Source organism: Ambystoma mexicanum, chromosome 8, assembly GCF_040938575.1.
Source record: "Ambystoma mexicanum isolate Mex_15411 chromosome 8, UKY_AmexF1_1, whole genome shotgun sequence".
NCBI classification, from domain to species: Eukaryota; Metazoa; Chordata; class Amphibia; order Caudata; family Ambystomatidae; genus Ambystoma; species Ambystoma mexicanum.
Genome location: NC_090929.1, coordinates 322882090 through 322902577, shown reverse-complemented (window position 1 = coordinate 322902577; position 20488 = coordinate 322882090). Strand labels below are relative to the sequence as shown.

Sequence of the window (20488 nt, the reverse complement as noted above, 5' to 3'; positions counted from 1 at the left end):
TATGCAATGGCGCTGTGAAAGGACTCAAAACACAGTGGACCTGATGGTGTGCAGTTATAATGTCGACTGCAAAAATTCGAATGACAAAAATGTCCAAAACAAATGGCCGAATTTTTTTATTTTAAATGTTTTTTTTTTGCTTTCGTGTGTTTAAAAAAGGGTTTAAAAAAAAGGGAGGGTTGGGGGGGACCCCCCCATTTTGAACAGAAAAAAAAAAAATTCAGACATTTTTTTTCGACATTTTCACTTTCGACATTTTGTAATTCGACATTATCACTATAAAACGGACCTGATTTACCAAAAGCGTGCTACGGTGGTGCAATCCCATTCAAAAGTGCTTTGTAAATCAGGCCCACTCTGTACTAAACACTAAACAGGTAGACTCACACACTCATTAGAAAACCCCTGCTTGCAGCTTGAAGCATCACTACACAGAAGAAGCAGTTTTTCATGTTTTTAATTGAAAGAAGTACATCTGTTAATGCAGCATTTTGTAAAGTTTATAAATTAGTCATTTTGGCACACCCATGTAGAAAATACAGTGGGACACAAGAATCGGGAGCAGGGAGAGGAATGACACAAAGTCGGGTGTCTGCAATGACCATGTGAACCATTGGGAGGGCTAGGATGCCTAGGAAAGACCTCGAGTTGTAATTAACATCCCCTCAAATAAGGCCCTCCCTTCCAACACCAACCACCCACTGGAAAAGTGACATATAAGCAAGGAAAGGAAAATAAATACCATCCCTCTGTAAAGGGCCAAGGAGGCAGGGAAACCACAAATATACACATACTTAAACATACATAAAAGGAAATAATAACACAAGCAAATAAATCCCACCTGCAAATTCTCTTCAAGTTTAAAATATGCTCAAAATACTTTGTACACACGAGCCTAACATTTCACAAGCAGCACAATAAATTAAAGCATTTCTTTTAAGGCATTGGTGCAAGTTGGGCTCCCAGAGGTCTCTGCAGACAAGCTACGTCGTCAGGCCAAACACAGAATTGCGATGAATGGCCACCTCCTGCACACAGTATCTTGAAAAAGGCATCCATCTTGAAACAGTAGCCTTCTTGTAATTGCAGCCATCTCCATCTTGAAATGGTAGCCATTCTGAGAAGGCAGGCATTTTGAAACCGCATCTGACTTAACTACAGTCACTGCAAAACAACAGCCCCCTAAAACTGTCTGTGCTTCCACATCTCAATAGGATTACGGTTAAAGGCATTCTTGACACCTTTTTACAACTCAGTGATCCATGGTATGTGCCAGGGGCATACCTAAAGAAGGCCTTGTTAATTGTCCATGTCTTCTCTCACATGTTATGTACCGAGGCACTTGTAAAACACATTTTATTTCAGAATACCAACCCATAATTCAATAACCACAAAGAGGTCCCCAAACAGGACTTGAACCCCAAGACTAGAATAAAGAAAGGGGCTGGGAGAAATCGTGTTTAGTTATTCACTTAACAGTAAACTGAACACATATCTTGTTGATTGCTTAGAGCAAGGGGAGAAGGCACACTCCTAGTGATTGAATGAAGGCGGCTGAAAATAACCAATTCTGGAGCAGATCTAGGGTACTTAGAAAAAGAGAAGTCATGCAATTAATTTGCAGAGGGAATATCATCATCTCTGCACATGCGATTAGACAACATCCCATTAAAAAGCAGCACCACGCACAGTAAATGTTCAAATGCATGGGTTTTGCAATGGTGTGGACATTGCAGCAAACAGCACGTTTCCTGCCACAACTTCCATATATGAGTGATCTCACATAATTCAGCAAATGTCTGTTGACCCAAAAACAGATACATGGGTCAGAGTTCAGTTTCGACTTCCAGGTCAAAAGGTATACGATTTCTAAAAAACGGGAGGGGGGCACACATGAGTGTTGGCAACCAATAAGCTAGCCTGTGGCGACCCAGTTTTGGAAACATCTGTCCCATTAAAAGATTGCTCCACTGCAGCCAGATACTACATTAGAATCTGAAAAATCTGAATAGTTGGGTTCCCCGTGCACCTCAAGCCAGTGGTTGGAGGAGTGGGCAATGCATGTGAGGGCCACAGATGACCTAATTTACTAGAATCAAAACAAGAACTTGTAAGGAAAGTGTGCAGCAGCTTCATAAACATGGTTGAACGTTTGACTGTGTTCCTGAACGCTCATCCTTGGAAAAGAAAATAAACAGAGCGAGCATCACAAGAAATGTGAGAGTCCTGATCTCAGCGGATGTAATATTTTGAAACCATGAACAGTTCATAACCAAAGAATGCAATCCAACTGAAGATGGCAGATATCATGGGATTCTGGAGAGCAGACGTCCAACCTAGGACTAGTGATGTGGTCCTCCATTCCACCCACAAACAAAGTTTCAAGCTGTCCACCCTAGAGCAGAAGATTGCAGCATTGGAAGAGTCTCCCTCTCTCTATCTCGCAGGTGCCGTGTGCCTTTAGCTAATGCTGTTTCCCAGGGGGACCCCAGGATGCAACGCCTGAGGAAACATCTCAGTCTTGTGGAAGGCGGTCATATAGAGAGTCTGAGAATTCAACGAGGATACGGGGTAACCTTGCGATGAGATCATGGTGGGCAGTGTGAAGGGAGCTCCTCCTGGGTGCGCCATGGCCTGGTTGGTTTCATACATCCCACCACCCTCCATCTCCTCTACGAAGGGAAGCAGCAGCCTCTTGCCCTTTTGACGACGGTTGCAAAACCAAACACGGACAACCTGAAAGGTAAGAAAGGAGACAGCGTTAAAAATAAACAAATAGCAAAAAACAGCGACAAACAATTAGAGTTGTTACGGGGCTTCTCCTTTCACTCTACGATAAAGACTCCAGATTTAAGCCACATATGACGCCTGTGATTGGAAGATGCCTTCTTAAAAACATAGCATGTTGTAAAGATGAAGTCTATAACTAGCTGAGGGAATCATGCTCAGAAACTGGAGAAACAAATGCTCGCCCCATTACTGACTGCATCGCAAGTTGTAGATCGAGCCTACACCAGTATTTGGTGCGACTGAAAGCAGGAGGCGAGTAGACAAAGAAATGTCTTCCAAACGGTCAAGATGTATCAAAGGCAGCCATATTTAATTCATTTTACTGCACTGTAGCCTATCCCTGATTGAAGGAGGCTATTGTGCATGGATTGAAGATTAACGGGGGCCTATTCGGAGACCATTAGGGACACTCCACCCTCACAAAAATGTTCACCGCAGGAGTGAAAGGTAGGAAGATAAAGCCACAATCCCCAATATTGAGGTATGGAAGAATGGAGGGAGAATGTAGGTGGTCATGAGGATCAAATCAAAGAAAAATATGGGCATGGAAAAGAATGGCAACTGAGCGTTTTACTAAAACAACAGGTGTAATAACAGTGTAAGATATGGGGAGTGGCAAAGGAAGGGACTGTAGCAGAAAAGTCAGGGAGAACAGAATCAGCTTGAAAAAAGTTAGTTAGGAAGAGGTGAGACTTCAGGGTTTTGCGCAAAGAGGTACGATGAATAGAGGCTGAAATATGGTCATGGTTGAGAGTTACAAATGTTTTGCAGAGAAAGGTTTGCTTTGATTATTTGAGTTCAAGGAACGATTTTAAAAGGCGCCCAAAGGATCAATTATAATATTTCACTTTCTGAATTCATGCATTGAGTGCGTAAATTGGGAGGTACACATCCACATTCCACGCTGTTGAGATCAAGTGTAGAGAAGATACCATCACATGTTTCCCCCAATAGAAGTCTGGGCAGAATGGAGGTAACATGATTTAGTTATGTTCTAATGTTGCAAAGGGAACTACAGCTTCAAAGCGTACAACCTAAAAACCTTCTGAAGAACTGAAGCGTGACTGCCAAGCTACCTGCAAAACTCCTTTGGTGAAACTATAAGGAGAACACTTTCGAAAAGGTCCTAAATCCATCTTTCATACAGTACCCAAAATGTCTCACTCTGACCCCAGAATTCCGCCAGCCCATGCTGTGTGGAACGGTTCACTTCTAGTGAAGACCTCAGAACTCACATCTTTGTCCAGGCTGAGGTCCTCTGCGATCTGAGAGATCTCTTGGGGGCCGGGCTTGGAACACTTGAGGAAGAAGCTTTCCAATGTGCCCCTCACATTGTTTTCAATGCTGGTCCGGCGCTTCCTCTTTCGTGCCTGGGCCAGCATTTGCTCCATGTTGCACAGCTGAAAAGACAAGAGAGTGCGTAAATATAGCCACCAGACAACAATCATCACATCACCGGCGGTAACAGAAGACAGCATTGGACAAGAATTGTCTAGCTCCGAGAAGTGCGCTAGTTCATTTATTCAAGCAGAATCATGCCGCTGCTCGTATGTCGTATATGATGCATCCAACATGCTTTGCTGACAAAGAGGCTAACAACAGCTAAGGTGGACAACCACGCAATTAGACCCAAACGTTCTCCTCTGCACCCAAGGAAATGTGCTTAGTGCTCGTGGATTTTCTTAGGTGGTGTTCAGGGAAATTATCAGAGTGCACATTCTTTGCTTGTAAAGTTTGCAGAAAATCTTTTAATCACTATCCAGTGCAAAGATGTGGACATGTGCTTTGCACAAAAAAAGCCCTTTTAACACTTGCTATTTTTCCACTGCTCAATTATGCAATAGCCAGAAGCATGCGCGGTGCAGATTGTGGTAGAAGCAAACGCCTGGTCAACTCTCCAACCAGATTTTCTCATGTGGCTTTGAGGTTGTAACCACGTGGTGACTAGATATACCCAGGTCTGTTTTTTCGTGGTCAGGGGGTGCTATGTTAAATATTAGGAGGAGTGTGTTTGAAAGTACGACCACAAATGTTCCACAACCAATAAGACTCTAATGAGTGCAACTTGTGGCAAATTCGGGAATTCCAGCTGTCTCTTAACATTAGGAAGTGGAAAAAACTAGAGAAGCCTTAAAAACTCTTTGCATGATCCAAATAAAAGTTGATTAATACAAACTTCCTGCTTGCTACCAGTGGGATCAAGGTTCGTGTTAAAGTCCTATTTATAGTATGAGGTGAGGCAGGCCACTCGAATTGGTAGAACACGGCACTGAAATTTAGTCAAAATTGGGGGCCCTGCTGCCAGTGATAGGGTTCTTATGTGACGGCGCCCTTCCATCTCAAGATAGGGTTAGACAGAGACTGGTTAGAACCTTCATCACACAAGCGCTGGGTCAGTTCTTTCAAAAGATTGCTGAGACCACTCATCTAATTGCAGAGGCCCCCCAGTCCTAACAGGTTGCAAACCAACACGAGACTTCTATCCAGAGCTCACCACTCACATTGATGCATCCATCTAACCAACAAACGCCTTGAAAAAGACCCAGGTGGGTCGAAACACGTATCTGCTGAACTGTGTAATAAAGTCACCACAAAACGAACTGTCAAGAGTTTACTGATTTTCTTTAAAAACAGAAGACACTATCCGATGTATACAACCACTGACACAGCGCGTGTGGGACCAAGGTTCTAACCAATCTCTGTCTAACCCTACGTATAGTAGGCAAGCCCTTGTGGACCAAAAGCGAGGCTGCCAGCGGAAACTAACCACTGTTTTGGAATGCCCAGGATGTGACAACATGCAAATAATAATCCTACCATGGTTGAGTCGTCAGAAGCCCAGAGAGCAGGCTGGTGGCCAATCAATGGAATGCCCTTAGCCTATTTTTGAGAACATTGTCAAGCTACCAAGATACTCCCGAAACCCTGCCACTGATACTCCCGAAACCCTACCACTGATGACTATAGACACAAAATGATGTAACCACGTAATGCAGCACACAGCACAGCCAAACTCTCTCTGTTCTCAACTTTTGCTACATAGCGTGCTAATCCTTCTCTCGCCCTCGCTAATCACCCCATTCCCCCACCACCACCTAGGTCCCAAACTGCTATATTGCTGCTTCAAAAACAATAGCACGTGAAGCTCTGCTCCCACGAAAACCACTTCCTGCTCCATAATAGAGTGGAAGCGCTGCACATGATGCCAGACAACTCAATTATTTTCAAGGATTACCCCAATTCAACATATTGGCTGTTAACCCCTTCACTTCTGGTACGAATCTGACACAGCACAGAACATCTGTGTCCCAGCCTGAGCCCGCAGAAACCGGCCTGTGATGAAAAAAAACTTATTTTTCACAAGAATCTGTCCGCCTTGGATTATCACAACCCATCTTGGTCATATCCCCGGGGGCCCCATCGGTAGTCCTACATACCTCTTCCATGTTGTCTGTGTTCTCGGCCTCGTTCAGCCAACGCTGTAACAAGGGCTTCAGTTTGCACATGTTCTTGAAACTCAGCTGCAGCGCTTCGAAGCGGCAGATAGTTGTCTGGCTGAACATTCTCCCTGAGGAATGAGAAAAAATAGAAGAAGAAGGTGAGGCAAAGGCTTACGTAGGTTTGGTGTCAAGCCCCAAATAATCCTTTCTTGACTTGGATCACCTTCTATCCCTTCATCCAATGCCTCGCAGCTGCCTCCGGATTACACTTGATGGGCGGTTCAACACCAAACAGGCTACTGCAATGTTATTTAGGGTGGTCTTCCAGACAAGAAGAAGGTGACATTTCCAAAAAGCACAAAACTCTCCAAGCCATCTCATCTACAGAATGGAACACTCAAACTACTGGAAGTTGGCATTCAATTGGCTTCCCTGGCTCCTGATCATGCAAGAAAATTATTCCATATTCTCTGCCTGTGAGGGTAGGGACCAGGTCACTATACTAGTGCACTGCTACCCTAACAGCCAACAAGACCATAGGCCTTATTTCAGCTTTCCAAAGTAGTCTTTCTCCACCCAGAGAGATTCAACCTTCTAGGGCAGGGGCCTGCAACCTGTGGCTCTCCAGATGTTGTGTACTACAATTCCCATGATCCCTCACCACTGACTATGCTGCTTAGGGCCAATGGGATGTGTACTCCCAAACATGTGGAGAGCGGGGGTTGCAGACCATTGATTTAGTGGCACAACACGCACTCCCCTCCTCCCCCATCCCGATTTACGAGTACCAGGGAATACCAGAAATTGCTATGACCAAATACGTTCTTAATCTGACAATATAGCCATGACCAAAACTAACTGGTTTCCCCTAATACTGACCCTCTCTTCTTGGAATCTTCTGGAACTTTCTTTTCCTCGCACAAAATAAGGGCCTAGAACAGTGGTATTCAAACTGTGGGTCGCGACCCCCTAGGGGTCCGCGGGTGCATCCCAGGGGGGCCCTGAGAGCTCAGCATGAAAAAAGATTTTTTTTTTTTTTTTTTTTTAGATTGGAAGAAATGGGCAGGGGTGGCCCACATGGGCGGGCTGAAGCATGAAACTGTCTCAGGCAACAATGAAAAAGTGGCCCACAGTTGTAAATGGATATTCATTCCTTTAGTCACAGACTGGGCCTCATTACTACTATGGCGGACCAGTAACAACGGTGCTGGTAAGCTACCGGCACCGTTGCTACCGTTCCGCCATAGTAAGAGTTGTGCTCGTGGGTGCTTGACAGCCCCCGCCAGGTCTGACCTCAGCTCGTCGGATGCACCGGCACCGTTATTAACGGTGCCGGTGCATCCGAGCTCCCCCTTCCCATTTGAGCCATATGGGGCTCAAATGGGAATGGGGATCTACCGGCACCTTCGAAAGGGCAATTATCATGTCCGCCTAACTCGGCATGACCTAGTAATTGCCCATTCGCGGGTGCCAGACCCGGATGCAACTCCAGTGGCAGCCGTGCCGGTTTTACCGGCACAGCTACCGCCAGAGTAGTTATGAAGCCCACTGTTTCAATAGTACCCAAAGGGGTGCTTTGTGTTAAAATGTAAGTAAATTGTGATATATTCAGCAACAATGGTCAACATTACTAACTGCATAGTGGCCCCTCACCCATTATGGAGGAGCTAAGGAGCCAGCCCAGTGAAACAGTGAGCACTCCCTCAGCTGCTTTATCCAGCTAATGGAGTGCTCCTGGGCTGGCTGAACTGTCAAAGGGAAACACTGTTTCCCTTTGACAGTTCAGTTTAGTTCCCCAGCCGCACATGCTCACTGAGCCATGCAAGTGCTGGGGCGTTTTGCTTCGCCAGCATTGCATAGCTCATTGGAAATGCTGGCTGGGGCACTGCATGTCTGTATGTCCGAGGGGGAGCTCCTGCGCCTCCTCGCACATACGAACAGAGCAGCTGGAGCAGCACCCACACACAGGCCAATGCAGAAGGTACGTTTATGTTCATTGTTTTTATTTAAACATGTGTATGGATGCGTTATGAGTGAGTGTATGGTGATGGATGCTCATGTGAATGATAGAGTGATTGCTGTATGAATGTGCAGCGCCTTGCATATACACATAATCATGTTCATTGTGTTAGGACCAGTGGGGCCCAGGGGACAGGGATGGTATCTTTTTACCGGACATCTATCATTCAAAACCCTCTGCCTTGTCCACAAGGCTTTCTGGGGCCTCGGTCCAAAATACCTTCAGCTATTCCTCCGCAAATACCTCCCCTCTCGAGCTCTTCACTCCTCTACCTCCAACTCCCTCAGGGTCAGTCGTTTATCAAAGAAACGAGCTGGGGGTAGATCTCCGTCTTCGGCTGGGGCCTCCCTCTGGAACAGCGCCCTGCCACTCTAAAACTTGAGGAGAACCATCTTTCTTCCTGCACTTATCAGACCTACCCTGTCTGCTGCCTTAAACGTAGCACTTGCAAATTGCTGGCTGCACTACCACTGTTTGTTGCCTTTATTATTTATTGTTATTTATCTGTTTCTCCTCTGCTTCGCACTTTCCACTTCTCCCCCCTTCCATGCACTTTTCCCCTCACACTTGCGCGTTCTCAATGTCACTGGGCCTAGTAAGATCGCTGTTTTATTCTCCTCTGTTCCCCTCCCTTGCCTTGTCACGCTCTGAAACACTTGTGTACGAGCGCGATAGAAATAAAATATCAATGCCTGCCCCCTGGACTCCCAGCAACAATTGCAAACTGTTTGGCTATTTACCCATTTTTTGTTAAAAGTATGCTCTACAATGCAACATTTTAACCTATTATTTAAAAAAAAATTCACAGGGGGAAACCCCCCCGAACCTCCCCTTAATGCCCCTCCGCTTAAAAAAGATTCACCAGCCGCCACTGGCCCTCAGACTGTGTTGGGAACGGGATGGGGGAACCGAGGGACTATGGTGGGAGCACAATGGGCGGGAACCATGGGATAGTGATGGGAGCAGAGTGGGGAGAGCCCTGGGTGTGTGATGGGGTGGGGAGAGACCAGCGACTGGGTAGGAGTGGGATGAGGGAGCCCAGCGACTTTGATGGGAGCAGGTGACGGCGCGCAATATATACTGTCCATTTGGCATTTCTGGGGGGTCCCGACCTGCCCAAATTTTGCTCAGGGGGGCCCTGGCCAAAAAAGTTTGAAGACCACTGGCCTAGAAGCAGCAAATAGCATGTGTGGGTGCATTAAAAATGAACAAAGTAATAGCTAGGAATAAAATGTCAGGCAGATGTGTGGACAAGGAGAGACTGCACCCCGTGAAGCCTGCGCTACCAACTTTGAATGCATTTGCTCTGCCATACGATATGGCTGCAGCCAAAGAGCGTCACCCCCATATCTACCGACACGCTATCAGAGATAGCACCCTTATGCACCAAACCTGCACCCAGAAAGAGCTTCCAGAGTCTGACTTTTGGAACGAGCTAGACGAGGGTAATCACATTAAGTTCCACTAAAATTGTGACAAAGGGAGCGATGCCATTTGAGACCAGGAAGTGTGGGAAAGGAGAATCTCGCGTTGAAAATAGACATAAAAAAGTAAATATACTGATCATGCAGTCACAATGCAAAGAGTTACTTTCACAAAAAAGAAAGTTTATTACATAAATATTTTACATCAAGACAAATGCTTTACCATATAAGCTTCCCAGTGCCAGGCCCACGTCTGCCTGCGTGAAACCCAAAGTGATCCGCTTGTGCTTGAGGGCCTTGGCAAACTGCTCGAGCTCTTCGTTGGTTGGCGTGTCCTGTGTGAGAATAAAAGAGCAGGTGTTGAGAACAGCAGAAGGGGCGCAAAGCCAAGGCCAATCCAGGGGTCGCCAAGGAGTTATGGAAGAAGACCCACGACCCCTCACAGAAACATTAGCAAATTCTGATGGTCGCCCAACTTCGCCGGTATGTGACCAAATCCTTCTACGACTTTCTTGTACTTTCAAGAAAGCTGGCAGCGCTCACTCTAAGAGGCTGTCAAAATTGCCTTTATTAAGCATGCTGTCTTTCAAAATATTACCAAAACCGTGGATGTGCTGTCAAAGCAGGCTTTATTTCTTCAATGCCTGCAAGGACTGTAGGCACAGGGGAGGAAGGCAGAGGGCCTCATTATGACCCTGCTGGTCCGGAAAAGCTTACTGGCACCATTGTTTCTGGACCGGCACATTACAGGTCTTCCTGCCGGAGGCGCCGTGCTCGACAGGTCTGACCCTGCCAGGCACAGCGGCCATGGTAGGCAGAGCGGTCACGGAAGCACCGGCACAGCTAGCAACAGTGTCAGTGCTTCCACGTCCCCTCTTCGGGGACTTACATTGTACCGGCGCCTGACTTTCCGGGTCGCCGGGGTTGTAATCTCCCGGTGGCACCGGGAAGTCAGGTACCAGTAAATATTTACGGGTCCAGCGGCAACCCGCCGGTAGCACCAGCAAGGTTACCGCCGGACCTGTAATGAGGCCTGTAGTCGTTGGGCCTCATTATAGGTTTACTGGTCCGGGAACAACGGTACCAGTAAGCTTGCTGGTAGCTGGGATGAACTGGGATGAACTGGGATTGATGAATGCTTGCCCTGCTGGTAGCCAGGATGAACAGGGATTGATGAATGCATGCCCTGCTGATAGCTGGGGTGGACAGCGATTGATTTATTCCACATAAGCGATAAATACTCAAAAGGCATCCGGGGGGCGAATGAGTAGTAGAACTAACACACAAAGGGGAGTCCCCCCAAATGAAGTATTAACCAACTGGTTCAAAGACCAAGTTTTTGCATCAATTTGGCTCTATTCCATGGATTACTAATTTGCCTCAGAGAACAGTACACACAGAGGATAGTGTTTTTGTTACATTCAAAAATTCATAATTTATTGTTTGTGCCATGGGTCCTACAATTCCAACCTTAAAACAGCTTATTTAAATCAGTTTGTAATTATACAGATGAATCAAGACATAAATACATAGAACAATATGAAAAATACATACTTTCACACGTGAAGATATCGAATTAATCCATTCAAACCTAAGTGACACAATATGATCATTCAGATTGAGGAAGCACAGACAAGGAGTTTCTCACTGGCCTTATCTGACTAATAAATCACAGGCATCCTCAATTCGACAGTGCCACTTAGTCTAAATTCTAAAAATGATTATTCATGACCGGAAACCCATCCCAGGGACACGTGGACAGGGATTGATGCATGATTGCACTGCTGGTAGCTGGGATGAACAGGGATTGATGCATGCTTGCACTGCTGGTAGTTGGGATGAACTGGAATTTATGAATGCTTGCCCTGCTGGTAGCTGGGATGAACAGGGATTGATGCATGCTTGCACTGCTGGTAGCTGGGATGAACTGGGATTGATGCATGCTTGCACTGCTGGTAGTTGGGATGAACTGGAATTTATGAATGCTTGCCCTGCTGGTAGCTGGGATGAACAGGGATTGATGCATGCTTGCACTGCTGGTAGTTGGGATGAACTGGAATTTATGAATGCTTGCCCTGCTGGTAGCTGGGATGAACAGGGATTGATGCATGCTTGCACTGCTGGTAGCTGGGATGAACTGGGATTGATGAATGCGTGCACTGCTGGTAGCTGGGATAAACAGGGATTGAAGAATGCTTGCACTGCTGGTAGCTGGGATTGATGAATGCGTGCACTGCTGGTAGCTGGGATGAACAGGGATTGATGCATGCTTGCCCTGCTGGTAGCTGGGATGAAAAGGGATTGATGCATGCTTGCCCTGCTGGTAGCTGGGATGAAAAGGGATTGAACAGGGATTGATGCATGCTTGCACTGCTGGTAGCTGGGATGAACTGGGATTGATGAATGCGTGCACTGCTGGTAGCTGGCATGAACTGGGATTGATGCATGCTTGCCCTGCTGGTAGCTGGGATGAAAAGGGATTGAACAGGGATTGATGCATGCTTGCACTGCTGGTAGCTGGGATGAACTGGGATTGATGAATGCGTGCACTGCTGGTAGCTGGCATGAACTGGAATTGATGCATGCTTGCCCTGCTGGTAGCTGGGATGAAAAGGGATTGAACAGGGATTGATGCATGCTTGCACTGCTGGTAGCTGGGATGAACTGGGATTGATGAATGCGTGCACTGCTGGTAGCTGGCATGAACTGGGATTGAAGAATGCTTGCACTTCTGTAACATGCACTGTAGATGTCCTGTGGAATGGAAGCATGGACGGTTGCTGTCTTTGCTGTACTTGTATAGGAGTTGGAAGCTTGAACTGCTGATGCCTGTGCTCGCAATGTTGCATGAGGGACGCTTGCAATGCCGGTACATTTGCTGCAATGGCTGTGTGGATGAGATACCTTTGCTGGACCAGCTGTGCATATTCATCCCTCACTGATGATACATTTCTATTAAGAGGTGGATATTGCACTCCTGTTAGTGATGTACCTAATCTGCAAGAAGGAAGCTTGCAATATGGCTGCCGGGCCTCAAGTACGATGGAACCTTGCCCTGCCTCTATCTGTGCTAGGTCTGCTCTGTAAATGATGGATGGTTGGCTAATGCCAGTGCTGCACCTGCTCAATGATAGTGAGTGCAGATTGAATAATTAATGCTGCCAGTGCTGCACCTGTTCTGTGTAATGTGAGCTGCCACTGTTGCTATTCGCATGAGAAAACCTTGCTCTACTGCTGTGGTCTTCAAACTGTGCGCCCCCCCCCCGCATCCCCCACCCCCCTGGGGGTGTGAATGATGTCCAGGAGGTGGGGGGGGGTTAGTCTCCTCCAAAAAGGGGTACAGTGATTGTTTTTAGTAGAAAATATAAGCAGATATTGCACCTAGGGGGGCTCTGCGACAACATTAACACTTAAGGGGAGGTTTGACATAAGAAATGAGGCGAGGACGTACTGTGATGGTTAGGGAGGCTAATTAGTGATTGCTTGGCGGGTTGCCCAGAGCTGTACTGGAGGTTAAGATTCATTGTAAACCTTCCAGCCATCACCTTTTGCTTTGGCCAATAGGATTATGATCAGTGTACTGGTTACACGCCCTAAAACCAAACCAGGCCAAAATGCCATCACCCAAACATTGACATCTCTTGCAAATATATATCATGCTAGGCAGCATTTGTTAAACATTATCGTCATCATGTCTTCTTGGCACTAACTGATATGTGAGAAGGTGAAAGAATGTTCTGCCCAGGTGGGGCTCCTCTTTGAAAGCATGTCTCCACGAGAGGGCATCCAAACATCTTTCTTGGCACTCTTGGTGTTTGGAGAGTGGGGCACGGTCTATTAGGCTTTGCAGCCTCCCACAACGCCCTCCTCCCATCTCAATGAAAGGCATTGCAATGCAATCTGCTTCAATGAAAGCCCATTCCAAGGGAAGGCCTTCTCTCTGAAAATGCATACAGTGAACTCAGTGTGAAGGCTCGGTTTCCAGCATCGACTGGTGTGGGTTGCATGGGGGGCTGGGCACGCAGGAGTGCATATCAGGGGGGCGACTGTAAGAGTGGATGTGAGGTAATTTTGTGGGGTTCTGGCGGGGGTGACCTTTGGTGCCACCAGATCCATGGCAGGAAAAGTGCCTTAAAAGGCAGACAAGAAACAGGTGAAGATACCTGCCTACCTTCCTCCGTGGTCTTGCGGGTCATCTCCCATCGGGGAGAATGTTCCCACCCACCATCCCTGTTTTTAGTGTCTTCAGGGTAGGCAGGCAGTTGAGGTTGGACTGTCTGGATGAAACTTTGCTCCTGTAAGGGGAGCTGGAACCCGGGGGCTGGGCTGATGGGTGGTCAGACCAGCACACATCGGACGGTGTCGGGCCAGTGGGGGGGTCGAGATTGGGGAACGCCAGGTACAGAAGCTGGGTCCTGGTCTCCAAGTACCTCCCAGGAAGACTCAAAGGGGTAGGGGATTGGTTTGAAGCGTGACTTTTGGGTGTCTACTTTAAAATATTCTGGCTCTAATGCTTAATGTTTCATCACTACTTGGTGCATTTGTTGATGTGTTGGAATAAATGCAGTCTAAACTCCACTATGTGTATTGTACTTCGTGGTGGCTTTGGCCCTTGCGCAACCCCAAAACACTCATGGGTAGCCTCCCCAAATATATGAAATGATAGGTTATTTATAACGTGCTTAATATCCAGAGGTTTCTAAGCGCGGACCCGGGGATCGAACCTGTGTTGCTCCGTGTCTACTTGCTTCCAAGGCGAGCATGTTGCGCTGAGCTATCCTCCTGAAACTGAACTGCAGGATATTGGAACCAGACATCCCAAACACCAATGACATCTTGACTACGAGAATGCATAAGATCCTTCTATGTAGCTTGACCAGATCACAGTAAAAGGATAGTGCCCAGTCGGGTATCAAGTCATTGCGACCAATGCTGGAAGGCAACCTCCTCTAGTGTTGGTTGCATCCTCACCTCCTGCCTGACGATCCACGCTTGGCAGGTATTTTCTGAGCAGGCTGCCCGCCTGGAATGTCAGGTAAGTTCCCATCGCAGTGCCCTGCACCATAAAGGCCTACACTTAAGTATGGTTTGTTTGCTCTGTTTTGGAGCATGCTCTAGTTGCCACAGCAAGCAGGTGGTTCCGCAAGTGGTCTGGAACGTGGTTCAGTGTTCTGCTTTCTTCCCTGTGGTTCACTATAGCGGCCTCCTGGTGCCAATGCCAACACCTGGCGCAGACAGACCCGAGTATGTATGATAGGTTATTTATGGTGCACTTAATACCCAGAGGTTTCTAAGCGCGGACCCAGGGATCAAACCTGTGGTGCCCGGTGCGTGTCGTCTTGCTTCCAAGGCGAGCACGTTGCCCCTGAACTATCCTCCTGTGAAAAGGAAAATTTGGGCAGGGGAAAACGGGGAGGGGGAAGGAGCAGGTAGCCGAGAAAGGGGAAGTGGGTGTGGAGTGTTGGGTAGAATAAGAAGAAAGAGAAATACTTGTTTCCGGGTGAATGTGTGAAATTTGATGTGTGGTGTGTTGGGCATGAGGTGTTGCTGGGGGAGAAAAGGTGAGACCAGTGAGCCAGTAGATAGTTCATGTGACAAGTCTATGTACTTCTTGTCCTACGTTTGCTCGTTGGGCACTTAGGCAGGGGTGTTGCTAGGTCTGGAAAAGACCCGGGGCTACGCTAATGTCGGGACTGTCGGGACTGGGGGCTAGCTAGCCTTTTGGTTGTAGCTTCTGAGATTCTATCGGGGGCTACAGCCAAAAGACCAGGGGCTATAGCCCCTTTAGCCCCCCCCTAGCAAAGCATCTGCACTTAGGAGCTGAACGGGTGAGCTTGTAGTAAGCCCCAGACCTCACCAACAAGGTACAAGTGAAATGTCAGTGGTGGTGTGCTGCACCAGAACAACAGAAAGATGCATGCTATTTGAGGTGTGGAATTGTGTAGTCGCTCAGTTAGAGCATCCAGAGGGTGCTGCAGGAGTGGGCTGATCTTCCTTACCCCTTGGGCTGGGGCCTGCCTGGCCGCTAGATCTTAAATTCTGCAGTGCTAAACCGGGCGCTATCATGCCCCCGCCCAGACCCACCGTGCCGAGATTCTCCCACGTTGCTTAATGGCAGCAAAATCCCTCCCCGTAGAACTACAATGTTTATTTGTGACTTGTATTAGTTTGGGCTATTTACCATTTTAGTACAGCTGGGCAGAAATGGCATATGTGAAGGGATACAAAGCTGTGGGCGATGTGTGGCTATTTACCCACCCATTGACTTGCCATGTGAATCCATTTGGCTCTTCCCTCCCACAGCTGCCCCAAAAGACATCCTCCCGACCTGGGATCTCTTTGAGATAGGGTTATCAAGCTTTGGATTCAATCTTTGATCTGAAAGTGCCTGCCAATGTTTTCTAAAGCAGTCTTCTGAGAGTTAATGATGTAATTGGAGCTTTAAAGGCACTGCTGGTGGAAAAAAATTCCTAACCAGATCTACCTTCAGCCACTCGATTTATAAGCCCTGTGCGTGTCATATTGAAGCCCTGTTAGAAATAAGCATTGGCAAAGCTGACCGTTTTTGTTGTCTTTATGTATTAGGCATTTGCCAGGCACTGCTATTAGATGCACAGGTATGCTCACCATTTTTCAGCTGGTACCATCAATGCTCAGGTATTACCACTACGGAACAGGCAGTGCCTGGCATATGTCTTTCCCGTGCTTGCACAAAAGCCGAAACTGTTGCCATTGCCCACCCTTGTGAAATGTTGTGCTTGCGCCTAGCGGGCATTTAATTGACAAATTCCAGAAATTACGCAGAAAGTGATTATTACTTGGACTGCAATGTGGTGATGCGTCCCAGGGTAGCGCTGCCTGCACGGAGACAAATTAAATACAAATTAGAAAAGACTCCACGATTGATTTACAGGACTCGCGGCCTGAGCCTTTTATATGTAGTGGTGGAAGTGTGTCGCCGCACCCCCTCACAGGGCAACCCAAACCCCCAAACACACACACACACACACCTGCTGTTTAAGGGAACTTTGAATGAAGTGCATTGAGGAGGTGCACATTTCAGCTGCTTCCTACAGTTTTATTTTAAAACTAAGCCATCCCGGAACAATTTATTTTTAAAATAAAAGTACAGGAACAGTACAAGTTGCAGGCGCCCGCCCACTTCGACCACTGTTATATTGGTAAAACCGCCACCCATCCCACGAATATGGTACACTTACAAAGAACGGGGAGTCCATTGTGTGATTAGCAGTACAAAACCACAAACAATATGGCCGAAATGCCGAGATACGCACCGCAACCCCGGCTGAGAAAAAACGAAGAACAACCTACTTATACGTAGCTTTTTTATGCAGCGCTTGTTGGCACGGGCTTAAAATGCGTAGCGCTGTTGAAACAAACAGCAACTGTTACACAACACAACCCAATTCGAGCTCCACAGACAGACCTCGGCGACAGGTATATTAACCTGCTGAGCTACCTGACCATTTTAGAACGTGCATAGCAGCGATAACACCGTTTACAGGGGGAAACATCGAGCTTAATGTTTACTCGCACTGCCATGGAAGCGGATCTAAACTAAAAACCAATTCAAAGTACAACCGAGTAAGAAGTTGGACACGAATTGGCGAATCCAAAAAACGCGCAGACGTAAATTTAAGGCGAGGAAACTTCCGGTAAGAAGGCGGCCCGTATAAAATAGGAAGAGGTCCACACGTCACGTGCCTGTGTTGAGTAGTTTACATGTCATACTTGCGAGGGAAATAAAAGAACAATGGCCTGGAGAGTAGATTAAGAAACATTTAAATAAATAGAACAATTACGATTATCGCATTAAGAAACACCATGAGAGGAGATTGAATACAGGGAGTGAAGAGGGGGGGGGGAGGGGAGAGGCAGCAATAGACCTGGGGAGAGGGGACAGTGAAGGAGCGCTCGAAACACCACGGGAAAGAGAGCAACCGTAAAAGAGGGGGTGTGGGCACGGGGTGAGAGCGAGAAGCGCGGAAGGGAGCAGGAATGGCGGCGGATGGCGCGACACTATAAGGCAGAACATGTGCGAGGAGATAAGGGGCGGTCATGAGATGAAATACGGCAGCAGAGGTGGGATGATATAAGGGGGAGGGGTGGGATGATACCGAGTTGGAGAGGTGGGGTGATACAAGGCTGCAGGTTGGGATGACACGGTGTGTGAGAGGTGGGATGATATAAAGTGGGAAAGGTGGGGTGATATAAAGTGGGAAAGGTGGGGTGATATAAAGGGGGAGAGGTGGGGTGATATAAGGCTGCAGGGTTGGGATGATACGGTGTGTGAGAGGTGGGATGATATAAAGCAGGAGAGACGGGGTGATATAAAGGGGGAGAGGTGGGGTGAAATAAAGGGGGAGAGGTGGGATGATATAAAGTAGGGAGAGGTGGGATGATATAAAGGGGGAAAGGTGGGGTGATATAAAGGGGGAGAGGTGAGATGATACAGAGCGGGAGAGGTGGGGTGATATAAGGCTGCAGGGTTGGGATGACACAGTGTGTGAGAGGTGGGATGATATAAAGTGGAAAGGTGGGGTGATATAAACGGGGAGAGGTGAGATGATACAGAGCAGGAGAGGTGGGGTGATATAAGGCTGCAGGGTTGGGATGATACGGTGTGTGAGAGGTGGGATGATATAAAGTGGGAGAGGTGGGGTGATATAAAGTGGGAAAGGTGGGGTGATATAAAGGGTGAGAGGTTGGATGATATAAAGGTTGGATGATATAAAGTGGAGTGGTTGGGTGATATAAAGGGGGAGAGGACGGGTGATAATAGTGTGGCAGAAGTAAACGCTGGAGATATGAAAGTCAGCGCCCGTAAATGATGAGGGAATGAGAGAGGAAGGTTACATGGAGGGATGGTATAAGGAGTAGAGTGGGACAAGGCAGGGAAATGATATAAGTATCACAAGTGACTAAAGAAGAAAGGGTGAAAAGGAGGGGTGGCGTGGTGAGAAGGCACAGATATATCTAGTGAAGAGGTGTTTTGGGGCAGAAGGGGTGATATCGATACGAGGCAGCAGGTGGGTGGAATTGTACCAGGTGATACGTGGGTGCAGGCCGCAGGCTCACCTCATCGCCACTGTCGCTGGATAGGCCGCCCTCGGAGGTCGCCTCGCTGGAGCTGCTGCCCAGGCTGGACACCCCGCTGGAGCTCTGGTTCAGGGGGCTCGGGTAAAGCCCGGGGGGTACCGGGATGGCCGAGCCGGGGCTGCAATTGGCCGTGGAGCCGGTGCCCCCCAGTGCCGGCCAGAATGAGCCGTTCCAGGGCTGGGGGTAGTAGGGACCGCCGTAGGTGGGGACCGGGGGGCTGTAGGTGCCCTCGGGAGATCCCTGCCGGCACCCATCCTCGGCCTGCGGCTCCTCCTTGAACTCCCGACGCACCTCGCCCAGTCTGTCCACCTGATGTCCCACGGAGATGCCAGGCGGGCCCAAGGCCTCCGGGACCTGGAACGGATGCCAGGGCCTGGCCTGCTCTGGCTCCACGCCTCCGCCCGCGCGCTCACAGGTGCCGTAGGGCGTCTTCACCCCAGGGAAGGGCAGGAAGGGCTGGGGATGCCCCAGGGGTCGGGTGTTGGATTGCGCCGGGGGTCGGGGACGTGGCAAGCCCGGGAAGGTAGCCTGGCAGCTGCCCTCTTGAATGTTCATCGGGATTGGGGCCCGGGGGTCTTGAGAGTACATGGCACCGCCTGTCCTGCAGATGGCGAAGGTAGGCGATGGGTCCCGGGTCACGGTATCTCTTCCGAGCATCGGCGCTCAGTGTTGCCTTCGGGCCAGGGTGATGGTCTGGCGGCTAAATGGAAGCCGGTCCTCCAGGCCCTGCGGCTTCTAGACTCGGTTGCCTCTCACGGCTTAGGCGTCTTCTTGACCAGGTAGACCGCCTATGCGTCCCTGTGTCTGCTCTGCAGCCTGCCCTGGGGTCACGCTCTCTAGTCTCTACACCTCATTCAAAAGCCACCAGCACACACCAACCAGATCACGGAGCCGCGGCATTCACACGGACCCCTCCCCACTCAGCAGGACACCCGAAGGGGAAACTCCTCCAGAAGCAGAGCCCTGAACCATGGACCCTCCCCCACCAGCTGGAGTCCCAACAGTAACACTCCCACCCAGAAACAGCCTCAAAGGGGCACAATCCCACACCAACAGGGGGTTGGGAGGGCGGCTGCTGACATCGGCGAGGTCTTCATCAAGGGGCTATCCCACCTCAGCGGGGTGTCCAGCAAGGCACAATGCCGCGGCAATAGTGTCCACAAGGAGCCCCCACCCTCCACACTCCCTTCAAGGCCACCTTCCGGGAGCGCCCTGAAGCAGGGACACTTCCAGCATCTGAGCGGCCCTCCACGTGCTACCCTGAGCCCAGGCCAGTAGGGCGCCCACCCGAGGAACCTGCCGCACTAGCAACGGGGCTCTGATTCTCTGGCACTCCCGCGCACCCGGAGCCAGGCCTGCCTGATTAGGCTCACATGGATATCCACTCCAGTATGCACTGCCCACCCCTCCCGCAAGTCATGAGAAGGGTTATAGCCCAATCCGCCCCGAGCCAGGCTTTGGCCCCCCAATTGGGCCTCTCGGGATGAGGCCTCGGCGAGATAGTCATCGGCTCAACCCAATGTGGGTGACTGGGAAATGCCAGCTCTGTGCCAGGGTGGCTTCCCTTTAAACTCCCGGCCAAGCTATAGCTGGAACAAGGAGGGTACAGGAAATGAGGCGTTTATCCACCCAACTCAAATGCACACGGTGGATGAAACCCACCCAGACAAGACCCGCTAATCACCCATAAAGCT

At 48.7% G+C, this 20488-nt stretch overlaps 1 protein-coding gene across 1 annotated transcript; it reads right to left on the bottom strand.

Annotated features, from left to right (window-relative positions):
- Positions 1-441: 441 nt before the first annotated feature.
- Positions 442-19595, bottom strand: LOC138473581 (POU domain, class 5, transcription factor 3-like). Its single transcript, XM_069612153.1, has 5 exons — positions 18774-19595; positions 9898-10009; positions 6228-6358; positions 4026-4190; positions 442-2736 (listed from the first exon to the last, which is right to left on the bottom strand). Exons 1-5 carry the CDS (start codon positions 19449-19451, stop codon positions 2461-2463), a joined length of 1362 nt encoding a protein of 453 aa, XP_069468254.1. The 5' UTR covers positions 19452-19595; the 3' UTR covers positions 442-2460.
- Positions 19596-20488: the final 893 nt, after the last annotated feature.